The sequence below is a fragment of the Emys orbicularis genome, chromosome 8, assembly GCF_028017835.1.
Source record: "Emys orbicularis isolate rEmyOrb1 chromosome 8, rEmyOrb1.hap1, whole genome shotgun sequence".
Classification (NCBI taxonomy): Eukaryota; Metazoa; Chordata; order Testudines; family Emydidae; genus Emys; species Emys orbicularis.
In genome coordinates, this window is record NC_088690.1 from 67,195,669 (window position 1) to 67,209,265 (window position 13,597).

General features: G+C 49.2%; 1 protein-coding gene across 1 annotated transcript; it reads left to right on the plus strand.

Annotated features, from left to right (window-relative positions):
* Positions 1 to 2,520: 2,520 nt before the first annotated feature.
* On the plus strand, positions 2,521 to 13,169 carry LOC135882133 (flavin-containing monooxygenase 5-like). Its single transcript, XM_065408930.1, has 8 exons — positions 2,521 to 2,661; positions 4,949 to 5,137; positions 5,572 to 5,734; positions 8,138 to 8,280; positions 9,970 to 10,169; positions 10,687 to 11,039; positions 11,945 to 12,017; positions 12,824 to 13,169. The coding sequence occupies exons 1-8, from the start codon at positions 2,521 to 2,523 to the stop codon at positions 13,167 to 13,169; spliced, it is 1,608 nt and encodes a 535-aa protein (XP_065265002.1).
* The last annotated feature ends 428 nt before the right edge of the window (positions 13,170 to 13,597 follow it).

The following is a 13,597-nucleotide window of genomic DNA, read 5'->3' on the forward strand; positions in this document are numbered from 1 at the left end:
CTCTGTCTTCTCTTTTCCAAACTAAACAAACCCAATTCTTTCAGCCTTCCTTCATAGGTCATGTTCTCAAGACCTTTAATCATTCTTGTTGCTCTTCTCTGGACCCTCTCCAATTTCTCCACATCTTTCTTGAAATGCAGTGCCCAGAACTGGACACAATACTCCAGTTGAGGCCTAACCAGTGCAGAGTAGAGCAGAAGAATGACTTCTCATGTCTTGCTCACAACACACCTGTTAATACATCCCAGAATCATGTTTGCTTTTTTTGCAACAGCATCACACTTTTGACTCATACTTAGCTTGTGGTCCACTATAACCCCTAGATCCCTTTCTGCCGTACTCCTTCCTAGACAGTCTCTTCCCATTCTGTATGTGTGAAACTGATTTTTCCTTCCTAAGTGGAGCACTTTGCATTTGTCTTTGTTAAACTTCATCCTGTTTACCTCAGACCATTTCTCCAATTTGTCCAGATCATTTTGAATTATGACCCTGTCCTCCAAAGCAGTTGCAATCCCTCCCAGTTTGGTATCATCTGCAAGCTTAATAAGCGTACTTTCTATGCCAATATCTAAGTCGTTAATGAAGATATTGAACTGAGCCGGTCCCAGAACAGACCCCTGCGGAACCCCACTTGTTATACCTTTCCAGCAGGATTGGGAACCATTAATAACAACTCTCTGAGTACGGTTACCCAGCCAGTTTTAAGGTGACTCCAGCTCATCCTCCCAAATCACTGGTCTCTGAAAATCTAGGCCCTTGCCTCTTGCCTGTCAGAGGTGACATTAGCCCTTGTTTGCACACCAGGAGACAGCTTTGGGACCGGACCCTGCCATCCGTCTTACTCGGGCAAGATGAGCTTTCTAAACAAATCCTGCCTTGGACGGGAGGAGAGAGGCCAATTAAACAAGGTGTCACGATCATTGCATCCTGCACAGTTATGGACCCCACTGCCTGTCCCCAGCCCACACCCAACATTGCCTGTGGAATCCTGCCTTAGGCACGGAGAAGATGCACCTACCAGGGTTTCTGCTGTCCTTCTTGGTGCTAGGTTGAAGCCAGTGGGAGATTTATGGCAAGGTGTATCCTGCCAAATGTGTCTATGTTGTCTCTGTCACTGGCACTCGTTCTGTTCAGAGTGAGCACTGATCAGCAGCCTTTTCCTGCACAATAATCTTCCTTTAGAATGACAGAAATAAGACCCAGGAGGTCAGCTTGCCCAGACTCCCATGCTCTCCTCTCAGTCCTGACCAGAGTCAGATTTTTTTCCCTATGGTGGTTTTTTTAATTGCATTCTCCAGCCCAGTTTTAAATGGGACTTCTATTGTTTCCCCTGCTCTGTGGTTTTGTAGTCCTCACTGCCAGAAAGCTTATATTTAACCTTATTTGTCTTTTCCTCAGTTTCTGCCCATTTCACCCACTTGGATTCCACTAAATAAATCTTCTCCATCACAGTGTATGTGTCTACTGCAATCAGGGGTGACTGCAGCATGTGCAGACATATTAGAGCTAGCTTTAATCTAGCTAGCTCAGGTACCGGAGCAGTGAAACCGTGACAAAGCCTGCCTGGAAGCTTGGGTAAAACCCTATCTGCAATCACACCCCATGACTGCAATATAGATGTCCCCTTTGTGCTTAATCTTGTATTATCATATTCCTCACCCCGGCCTTACTTAATCCACATTTAGCTGTTTTAATCTTTCTGTAGCAAGATTCCAAAGAGGACTGGACATTTTGCATGGAAACTTGCATTAGTTAGGATTTAAAAGAGCTGCATAAAGAGATACTCTATTTTCTGTTACATGGCTCTGTGTTAGCTTTCATTTGTTGCCATCTTGCATTGAAAACTATAGACACCAACCTGTGACATATTTTGCCAAGGGCAGTTCTCCTAATAAACTGAGTGTCCATTTGCACAAGGGGATGAAGTTTAGGTTACTTTGTTCTTAGACCTGTGCAATAGCACCTAGACATGATCAGGACATCCCCCCCCCCTTCACCCCACTGTGCTATGTTTGTGCTGTACAAACATAAAAGAAGAGACAGTCCCTGTTAGGAACAGTTTACAATCTGCCATGACCATTCCAGATCAAAGAGCCTTAGGATTGTCTGCACAGGAAAACTGACCAGAATAGGTGTCCCGGAATAACTATCCCACTATAACTCTTCCGGAATGACTCCCCATGGGGACACACTTATTCCGAGATACAATTGTCCACGCAGAGAGTTACTGCGGAATAGCTATAGCCCTTTATATTCACCCCAACCTTATTCCAGAATAACTTCCCCATGGAGACAAGCGCTTACTGCAGTTTAGTATCTTTGGCTGATCCAGTGCCTAGGGGTTAGAGAATACAAAGAACAAAGCTGTTTCTGGGAGGGATTCCTTTGCTGGACTGCCTGGCTCATGCAGAAGTTGTAGGGATTCTTCCTGAGGTAAATCTGTAAGTGATGTGAAAAGAAGAGGTACATTTTCCCTTCCCAGAATCCCTCTACAACTCTCGGCACCTCCTCCTGAGACAGATGGCCATGGCCAAGAAGAGGATTGCAGTCATTGGCGGTGGATCCAGTGGACTGTGCACCATTAAATGCTGTTTGGATGATGGGCTGGAGCCCACTTGCTTCGAGAGAAGTGAAGATATTGGGGGGCTCTGGAGGTTCAAGGTAGGTTTGAGTTCATCGTGAGTTTGGGTGCTTTTCTTAATTCTGGCTATTATTTATTATTTGTATTGCAACAGCACCAAGCAGTCACTGTCAAGCATCAGGACCCTCTTGTGTCAGGTGCTGTACAAATTCAGAACAAAAATACAGTCCCTGCTCCAAAGAGACTGCAATCTAAGTATCAAATCGTATTATTATTTCTACCAGATGAAAGCCCATACTGTCACACAGGTGTAATTCCTAAAGTCCCCCTGTCAAGGCTGTATCCCTACTTTGAACTTTAGGGTACAAATGTAGGGGCCTGCATGAAGACTTCTAAGCTTAACTACCAGCTTAGTTCTGGTCCGCTGCCACCATCCCAAAGCTAATTCCCTTTCCTGGGTAGCTTTGAGAGACCTTCACCAATTCCCTGGTGAATACAGATCCAAACTCCTTGGATCTTAAACAAGGAGAAATTGACCCTTCCCCACTCCTTCCTTTCACCAACTCCTGGTGAATACAGATCCAAACCCCCTTTGGATCTTAAAACAAGGAGAAATCAATCAGGTTCTTAAAAAGAAGGCTTTTAATTAAAGAAAAAGGTAAAAATCATCTCTGTAAAATCAGTATGGAAAATAACTGTACAGGGTAATCAAACTTAAAGAGCTCCGAGGAATCCCCTCTGTCTTAGGTTCAAAGTATAGCAAACAAAGATAAGCACTCTAGTAAAAGGTACATTTACAAGTTGAGAAAAACAAAGTAAATCTAAGACGCCTTGCCTGGCTTTTACTTACAATTTTGAAATAAGAGAGACTTGTTTAGAAAGATGGGGAGAACCTGGATTGATGTCTGGTCCCTCTCAGTCCCAAGAGCGAACCAACCCTTAAAACAAAGAGCACACACAAAAGCCTCCCCCCCCCAAGATTTGAAAGTATCTTGTCCCCTTATTGGTCCTCTGGGTCAGGTGTCAGCCAGGTTACCCGAGCTTCTTAACCCTTTACAGGTAAAAGGATTTGGAGTCTCTGGCTAGGAGGGATTCCATAGCACTGTACACAGGAGAGCTGTCACCCTTCCCTTTATAGTTATGACACCCCCTGTGTGTAAAAAAGCCAAAAATGGCTGAGAAATTTAAAAGCAGGACGGTAACAGACTGTCAGTCGCAGTGATGTCTGAACCTGGTGATAGTGTGAGCACGAAGAGCTCTCCGCCATGCTTGTAGCTGTTCCCATCACTTCACACTGACCCAGCAGACATTCTAGGGTTCACAGTGACAATCCTGGAATGATATTCTATACAGAGTACCCTGGGTGTGTGCAGGTATTAACAAGGTGCCTGTCCAGAGGAGGCTGCAGGGTGACATAGTTGCTGGCGAGGGTCTTTTCCACCCATCTGGAGGATGCAGTCACCTCACCCAGAGTGCTATTATGGCTCGGGTTTAGGGCCTGATCCAAGGCACATTGAAGTCAGTGGAAAGACTCCCATTGATTTCAATGGGCTCTGGATCAGGCCCTTGCTTCTGATGATCGGGTTGCTAGGAGGCTGGAGGGGAAGGGCCAGCGCAGAGGGGCTTCAGCTCATAGCAAATCCTTTAGGATTTGAACAAACCAGACTTATCCGGAAATGGGACAACGTTCCTTTCACAGGCGAGTGAAGGCTTCTCTCACAGCACTGCTGCCAGAATCCACAGGCTCCCTTCAGACAGAGGGCCCGTCCTGCTCCCACTGAATTCAGTGGCAAAACATTGATTGATGTCCAATAGGGCACAAACAGGTGGGAGTCCACAGCAGTGACAGGCTTCCTCTCCAGCTTCCTCTGCCCCAGTGAACTTCTGCTGTGTGGCTCACCGTCACCAGGCCATCGTAGGGCTGCCTGTCTGCGTGCATCGATTGCAAATCTCTCTCCCTGCCACACCCTCGGTGTGGATCATTTGCACCATCACGGGGAGACAGGGACATCCTGGCAAATGCCAGCAGAAGAAGCGGTCCAGAGGGTGTGGTGTCAACATAGGGCATGGAGGGTGTTTGTGTGTGACCAAGAGGTGAGAATGGGGTGATGGGGGCTGAGGCTGTGCATGCGATGGGGTTGGGGTAAAGGAAAAGGTGTGTCATGTGTGTTGGCAGGTTGAAGGAAAATGTATAGGATGCTCAAGGTGTATTTATGCAGAGCAGGGAGGCTGCCACGGCAACATCTGGGGAGATCACATATTAGGGGAGATCACACCACCTGTGGCTTCATGCCGCCTTCATCGCTACAGCTTTACTTTCCAGAGTCAATATTCAAAAGTAATGTCCATGTTCTGTTGCTCCTGCAGGAGAATCCCGAAGAGGGCAGAGCCAGCATCTACAAATCTGTCATCATCAACACCTCCAAGGAGATGATGTGCTTCAGTGACTTCCCCATCCCGGATGATTTCCCCAACTACATGCACAACTCCAAAATCATGGAGTATTTCCGCATGTACGCCGACCACTTCGACCTTCTGAAATACATTCGCTTCAAGGTGAGGAGAGCTGGCCCAGCTAGCAGGGGTAGGACTGTGTATGTGTGTGTTAGTGTGTGAGTGTGCACATGAACGCACAGGTGTGCAAGACCTGGATGAAAGAATCCCCCCCGATGAGGAAACATCTCACACTCATGGAACAGGGAGAGCTGGAGGGGCTGTTCTGGGACCTCCTTTTGTCTGGGGGCTGCCTGGCCGAAGTTACAGCCCAGGTCCCAGGAGCTGCTGCAGCCCCATTCCCTGTGGGAGCCAGTGAATCCGCAGAGGCCATGAGGCAAAACCCAGCAGAGCCCAACTGGCCTCCTGCTGCTGGTCCCAGCTGTGCGCTGGCCTTGTGCTTCCTGGCTGGGTTGCTGACTCAAGCACGGGGAGGAGGTTAGTGTCAAGGATGAAATTTCCTGGTGCCAGCTCTGTGAGTGCCCTTTTCCTACCAGACCACTGTGGTCAGTGTGACAAAGCGCCCGGATTTCTCCTCCACGGGCCAATGGGATGTTGTCACGGAGTCCGAGGGGAAGCAGGAGTCGGCCGTCTTCGATGGGATCATGGTGTGCAGTGGCCATCACACCAACGCCCATCTGCCACTGGACTCCTTCCCAGGTACGTCGCAGAGTGGAAGGGAAAGGGCCTTAGCAGAGCAGTGACTTTCCAAAGGGATAAGCAGAGGGAAAGCAATGAGCACGTGCTCCTGGGCTGGTCCTGGGACACACATTAGTCCTGGGCTGGACTCATGGGCCCCTAGCAGTCCCTTCCGGCTCTGGAACCTTAGGGTTCTATGATTATCCACTCATAACTATTCCAGTTACTGTAACCACGGAACTGCTGCCAAGCGTGTCAGCCACCGCCTGGCGCTTCTCCCATTTCAGGAGAATGCCAGTGCATGACAGCAGCAAAGGATCTGCACCAGATGGCAGCCCGACAGCCCCCTGAGATTACTGAAAGGTGCAATTCAGAGGACTCAAAGCCCAAATGGTTACGTAGCTTCCAATGCCACAGGCAGCACAGCAGATACAGAGAGCCACTCAGGAACATGCCAGTGGGGGGAGAAGAGCAGATACAGCAGTCACATAGCGCTATGGCAGTGGTTCTCAAACTTTTGTATTGGTGACCCCGTGCCCCTTCCCATCTGCCACTCCAGCTATTCAGAACCTCTGGTGTTACAGCCTCAGGCCAACCTGTGCTGTGTGAAATTTAATACTGCAAAGTGCAAGGTCATGCACTTAGGGACTAACAACAAGAATTTTTGCTATCAGTTCGAAGAGACAGGAGGAGGAGAAAGATCTAATATTGGTTGATCACGGGATGACTAAGCTGCCAATGTAATGTGGTTGTGAAAAAAGCTAATGCAGTCCTAGGATGTATGCAAGATATTTCCAGTAGAGACAGGGGAATGTTAGTGCCATTATACAAGGCACTGGTGAGACCTCATCTGGAATACTGTGTGCAGTTCTGGTCTCCAGTCTTTAAGGAAAATGTATTCAAACTGGAACCGGTGCAGAGAAGGGCTACTAGGATGATCAGAGGAATCTTATGAGAGAAAGCTTGGCTTTTTTGGCTTAACCAAAAGAAGGCTGAGGGGACATACAATTGCTTTCTATAAATACATCAGAGGGATAAATACTAGAGCGGGAGAAGAGGAGTTATTTAAGTTAAGTATCGTGTGGACACAAGAACAAATGCATATAAACTGGCCATCAGCAAGTTTAGGCTTGAAATTAGACAAAGGTTTGTAACCCTCAGAGGAATGAACTTCTGGAAGAGCCTACCAAGGGGAGCAGTGGGGGCAAAAAACCTAACTGGCCTCAGGATGGTGCTTGATACGTTTATGAAGGAGATGGTATGATGAGATTGCCTACAATGGAATATAGCTGATACACAACTGCTAGCAGCAAACATCTCCAGTGGCTGGTGATGGGACACTAGATGGGAGGAGTTACTGATAGAGTTGTTCTTTCCCAGTTGTCTAGCTGGTAGGTCTTGCCCATATGCTCAGGGTTTAACTGATCACCATATTTGGGGTTGGAAAGTAATTTCCCCACAGATCAGATTGGCAGAGACCCTGGCAGTTTTTCACCTTCCTGTGCAGCACGGGCCATGTGCCATTTGCAGGTTTAAACTAGTGTAAATGGTGGATTCTGTGTAACTTAAGCCTTTAAGTCATGATTTGAGGACTTCAGTAACTCAGCCAGAGGTTATGGGTCTATTACAGGAGCGGTTCTGTGGCCTTCAGTGTGCAGGAGGTCAGATAATATGCCATCATGATCCCTTCTGGCCTTAAAGTCTATGAATCTATGCTGGGGCAGGAGGGAAGACCCCCCTGAAAGCTTAGCTGCTACAGCAGAGTCTCTTGTATTCGTTTTACCCCTTCCCTTCTTTGCTCCATATCCCCACAGCCTCTCATTCCCTTATTACTCTGAGGCAAGGCTCCAACCCACACACCAGCTCCTTTACACCGGGTACATGGCCAGAGCAGTGTAGAGAGCTCCGAAAGGCCCAGTTCCAGCTGGGGCACAGTTCCCCTGGTGCAGGCACTGCAGAAGATGGCTCTATGGCTGCCTCCAACCAGGAGGCCTGTACAATCCCTGGCTTGGGGGGGGCGTACCAGGGGACAGGCTGACAGTGGGTTTAGCCTCAGGGTGGAGATGTAGCAATCAGCACTGTGGCTAATAGAAGAACTTGGGGAACTGCCATAACTTAGATAGATTGGGGGCATCTCCAGCCTCCCAGAGCAGTTCAGGGTCAGGAAGGTGGAAGAGTGGCTTCAACCTATCTTCGCTCGACTCTTCCTCTGGGCTGATAGGTCTATGGTGCACCTCTAAGAGGTGCAGCCCAGAATGTCACTCTGGTCCCCACCCACACTGTCTCCCCTAAACAGAGGATATCCCCCTCACTGTTTGTGTTGAGCTCCAGAACCACAATGTTCAAGTTGGCAAAGACACAGGCCAAACACGCTAGCTCACCCCTAGCACCCAGAGCCTGAGCTGCTCTGCTCTCTCCTGGCAGGGATTGAAAAGTTCAAAGGCCGCTACTCCCACAGCCGGGATTACAAGAACCCTCAGGAGTTCTCGGGGAAGAGAGTCATTGTGATCGGCATTGGCAATTCGGGAGGGGACCTGGCCGTGGAGCTCAGCCATGAAGCTGATCAGGTTTGGTTCAGGAGGGACGGCTCTCTCGTTCATGGCACAGTGCAGCACCCCCCCACCTCACTGGGCTAAAGGCAGCAGCACCGACCAATACACCACACCACAAACCCCAGAAATGCCCAAACTAAGGGCCTCTGCTGAAGTTAATGGAAAGACTCCCATTTGAAGCAGCCCCTAAGTGCAGAGAGGAGATATGAAAGTTTATATGGTTCATCAGAGTTAGTATCAAAGCGTCATTATGGGCAATCTGCACTTACTGAGTGGATGTAATGGACATAGGGAATTGCCTACAGCTGTTACTTGTATGGCAGCTGCTGTCTTGGCCTAGAGCAGGGATGGAACTAGGCCCTTCTAGATCTACACTCCACCAGGAGCTAGAGAGACCAGTGCTATAGCTAGGGACTGTAGCAGAGTCCTAGCCGCTGTAGATTGGGTACAGGGTGGGACACAATGTGCACTAACCAGCAGGTTACCCACAATGCTGTGCCCTCAGAGTAGCATGTCCCACTTCCTCATTAGCCCATCTGCCCCTGCCTACCTGAACCTTGAATAGAGTCATGGGGAGGCACCTGCAGCAGCATCCCTACCTGCTGTGCAGGAGCCCAGAGGTGGCAGGAAATCAGACGGTGCCAGGGAAGAGCTCGGTATTGTGTTGAAAGATGTCAGGAGCCTCCAAAGTTTGGAGAATGGAGCAGTTGCTTCAATACAAGAGGGTTTGGGCTGCAGGGGAAATAAATGCAGAGGAAGGAAACAGAACTATGGGCAGAGGAAAGAAAAGGTGGCAAGGTTTAACAAGGAGAACAGGGTCTCCAGTACCCAGAGCCATTTCATAGCCGGCCCAGCCATGTCCCCACTAGCGGCCCAGCGTTTCCCAGGGCATCCCAGAGGATCGGTGTGTCTAGCAGTGACAGGATGCACAGCAGAGGTGGAGGGTCAGGGAAGGTCCCTGTAATGAGACATGTCGCCCCCTATGGGTATGTGCAGTGATGTCTGGGTTAAGGGTACTGACATGGAAGCATCTGCCAGTCGTTTCCAAAGCTGTCCCAGGCCGAGGCCTGCCCTCTATGTGATCCCACAGTGCCATTCACTGGGGTTGCACACAGCTGTGGACTAAGGATGGCCACTCCCTGCTCTGGGTGCGTGGCAGATGTCCAGCCAGAGCCTGACAGCAGGGCTCTCAGCAATGGTGCAGCATAGGCAGTGACACCACAGAGCCCACAGATAGCAGTGCGGTGTCAGCCCCGAGCACTGGCTGCACCCTGCTATGTGCAGCCCTGCTCTGTTACACAACCAGGGACCAAGGTCACAGCTCAGTGAGGTTCCTCACAGTCCCAGCCAGGCTTCTCTCTGAGATCCCCAAAACCTCCAGTGAGTCTACAGCTGGGAGTCAGAGGCAGGGGGTGTCAGTGGAGATGTGCATGGAGGGGATGCCAGTGGGAAACAGGGCCAAGTGGGCAGGGATGAAGATTGAGACTGTCAGCTCTTTGGGGCAGGAACGTCCCTCACAATGTGGCTGTACAAGTGTCCAGCACACTGGAGCTTTGATCTCACCTGAGGCCTGTATTACTCACCCTATCGCAGATAATAATTCATGACAGTAACAATCCCTGCCAGTGCCACAAAGTGCCAAGTGGTGTGATGCAGTACAGTATGTGTCAATGTCCAAGAGAGCTGTCTTTCTCCACTATCTAGGTCTTCCTCAGCACCAGGCGTGGGGCGTGGGTGCTGAATCGTGTTGCGGAGCAAGGGTACCCTGTGGACATAGTGCTCTCCACCAGGTTTAAAGCCTTTTTCAAGAGGATGTTGACTACATCCATGGTTAACCAATGGGCGGAGAACAGAGCAAATGCAAGATTCAACCACGCACACTACGGTCTAAGGCCTCAGCACAGGTGCTTTCAAACACACGGGATATTCCCCTCAGCCTGCTGGGGTAGAATGGCAAATCGAAGGAGTTACATATAAAACACCTAGGTCCTGACTTTTCCCTTCTACCATCACTGCATTTGGGGTAGGGGTGGAAGGGTGATTTTGTGTTTCCTGTGTTCTGCCACCATGCAGGGCCCAACCCAGCTGTCAGTGTAAGTTAGAGCACCCTCAGAGCTCACGCCCTCCTTCCTGTGACCATTGGGAAGAATGGCCATAATGTGGTGCCTCCTGTCTGAGGATAATCTCAGGGGGCTGTTTCTGCCCCCTTTAAGGGCCCGTTACGCTACTGGAGCCATAACGGACACCAAGCACCTTCAAACAGCTTTTTGCACTCATGCTGCTAGTAACATGGCTGTGCTGCCCAGGCCAAATTCTAGTAACAGAGGAGCGGAGACCTGACCATCACACTGATCCTCCCCCACTTTCAGAGTATGCCATTTGTCCAGACAGATCTTGACACACCTTCTCTTTGCCATGCAGGATTATGAGCCAGCACCCAACCATCAACGATGACCTGCCAAACCGCATCATCTCTGGCAAAGTGCTGGTGAAACCGAACATCAGGGAGTTCACTGAAACCGGCGCCATCTTCGAAGACGGCACCAGAGAGGAGGACATTGATGCAGTTTTCTTCGCTACAGGATACAGCTTCTCTTTCCCCTTCCTCCAGGATTGTGTCAAAGTGGTCGAAAACCAGGTCTCCCTGTATAAATTCATCTTCCCTCCTCACCTGGAGAAGCCAACTCTGGCTTTCATTGGCCTCATCCAGCCACTGGGGGCCATCATGCCCCTTGCAGAACTCCAGAGTCGCTTGGCCACACAAGTGTTCAAGGGTACGTGAACCAAAATGCAGGAAATAGCCTGGGGTCTCTGGATTATAGAGCTCTCTGAAACCCTAAGCCTGTGTTAGTAGAGGGCCTTGCTGGATTGACATGGTATTAACTGAGTTCAGCAGAGCTGTGCAGTCCCTGGGCTGGCGTTGGGTGGCAGACAGTACCCGTATGAGTGCCATGATGATGAGCCAGCCCATATCCGTCTCCACCATAGTGCTGTTTCAATCCCAAGTATTCCAGGATGGCTGCTCACCAGGTGGTTGGGCCTTCGCTCCTCCCATTTTGGAAGCATGGAAGTGTTGTCATCCCAGGAAATGGGGGAGAGGAGTCACAGGAAGTACTGCAGCTCTGGGGAAGGAATCTCAACTCTAGAGCCAGGCAGTTCCCTGACAAAGATAGACAGGCCTGCCGACACCAATTCCAGGCCCCAGGGCAGAACAGTCAATGGGTCCCCAGGCTCAGCATGGTGTCGCCACATGGGTGAGGAGCTGAACCATGTGCAACAGCTGGTGCATGGATGCACAAGCCACGCCCATACGGACACTGTCCACCTGATATTTCGACTCTGCTGCGCCTGTGTTGGCTGGTGCCCATTGAGCTGCTGCCGGCTGTGCTGCTGGTGCCCCTGGGCAGTTGCCCCCTTTGCCCCCTCCCCTGTCAGCAGGCCTGAAGATAGACTGTCTAACCCCCAGGTCTCTGAGAGAATCAGGCTGCCCACTGGGTTCCAGAAGCTCCAAGCTCTGCAACTTTGGGGACACAAAGTCATCACGGCCTTCCCAGCCCAGCATGCAGTGCTTCCTGTAGGAAACAACAACTTCCTCCACCCCCCACGCACAGAGCTCTTTCTGGAAATGGCTGAAGGAGCCAGACACATCTCTGCTCATACTCTGGCTTTTCTCTTCTAGGGCAGATCAGGTTGCCCACAGCGAGCGACATGATGGCCAATATTACACAGAAGAAAGACGAAATGTCAAAACGGTAGGAACCTTTATGTGAAGTAATAATTACTGGGCATGCTTGGAAGGAGTCTTTCCCTGAGGATGTCTTAAGTTTCTATCATTCTCTAAAATACCTCCAATGTGTCATCAATTTGTTGTAAAGAGTCTGGTATTTCCAGCCTTAGCTCTCTTCGTTAAAATTTATCTGGAAACATTTATTTGATCTGGAATTGTTCTCCCATCTCTATTTTCCTTCTTTTATGACATAAAAGAAAAAGATTAAGTAATAAAATTATAACTGTAGAAAACTAAGCAATATGATCCTCATGCCTATCCCCCAGATCGTGGCTGAATCCAGCAGCGAATAGGGGAGAAAATCCTGTTTCAGCAAATAGAAGGAGACAAGGACTCACCCTCTCTACAGATATCCCCCATCTGGAGAAGTTCTTCCTAAGCCTGTCAGATCTTCTGGCATTCGAGCCCCACGTTAGGCACCACTTTTAAAACCAACCTATATGGGACTGATGGTGGAGTTTGAAGACGGGGCTTTCAGTGCTACAAGCACATATCTTACCAATTGAGCAAACTCCATTAGCAGTCTTATAAATCTCTTCTGGAGACCTGCCATTAGAAGGGGACAAAGACACTTATACCCACCTGGCATGGGTTACGACTTCACATGGAATCGTGACCCAGTTTTTCCTTTAATTCCAGTTATAGTGGGAATTAGTTCCAGAGAAGGAAATTCTCCAAATTTGGTGCCCCTCAGGAATGTCATTTCCTGGTCAGTGCAGTCTCCATTTTATCACGCTACAAGGGCACCCGCACTTCTCTCTCTTGTTTCAGGTATGTGAAAAGCCCGCGCCACACTATCCAAGTGGATTATGTCGAATACATGGATGAACTTGCCTGCCTGGTAGGAGTCAAGCCCAACCTGCTGTCTCTCTTCCTCACGGATCCAAAGCTCGCCATGGAGGTTTTCTTTGGCCCCTGCACGCCGTACCAATACCGCCTGAGAGGGCCAGGGAAGTGGGATGGAGCCAGGAAAGCCATCCTGACTCAGAGAGAACGGATCATTAAACCTTTGAAAACCAGGGCAGTAGAAGATTATACTCACCACACCTCAATGCCCTATTTGTTTAAGATAGTTGGTGCCGTTGCCCTCTTTGCTATAATTTTTGCTTACTTTTAAATGCTTGTTCTCTGCATAGGAAAAGGAGATTAAGTAAAATGTGATTATCTGATTTCTGTTGGTTTCTAATTTTCTCCCTGCAACTTTACCACACATCCAGTGTAACCGTCCGCTTCCGTTCATGTGTTGAGAATTTCCTCCCTCTCAACTATGGCTGCTGATTATTTTGTCTGCTGTTGTGTTAGAGATCTTTGGTTCCATTAAATATTCCTTAGGCTGCTAGCGGTTATAATTATAAAGGCCACAGACAGGCACAGGTGGCAATAGCTCAGGAAGTTTAAGTGGGGCCATTGTGACATGAGACATAACCAGTCACCACCCTTCCTCTATAGGTAATCTGCAGGCAATAATTCCATTGGTTGTAATGTCTCAGCGGCAGGAGGGAGACTGGACACATATGTCAAAAGTTCTCCATGGTAGGCTACTGG

Coding starts and splice junctions, on each gene's coding strand:
- LOC135882133 (XM_065408930.1), top strand. CDS start 2,521: ATGGCCATGGCCAAGAAGAGGATTGCAGTCATTGGCGGTGGATCCAGT. Junction 5,138..5,571: donor TGAAATACATTCGCTTCAAG/GTGAGGAGAGCT, acceptor TTTTCCTACCAG/ACCACTGTGGTCAGTGTGAC. Junction 5,735..8,137: donor GCCACTGGACTCCTTCCCAG/GTACGTCGCAGA, acceptor CTCTCCTGGCAG/GGATTGAAAAGTTCAAAGGC.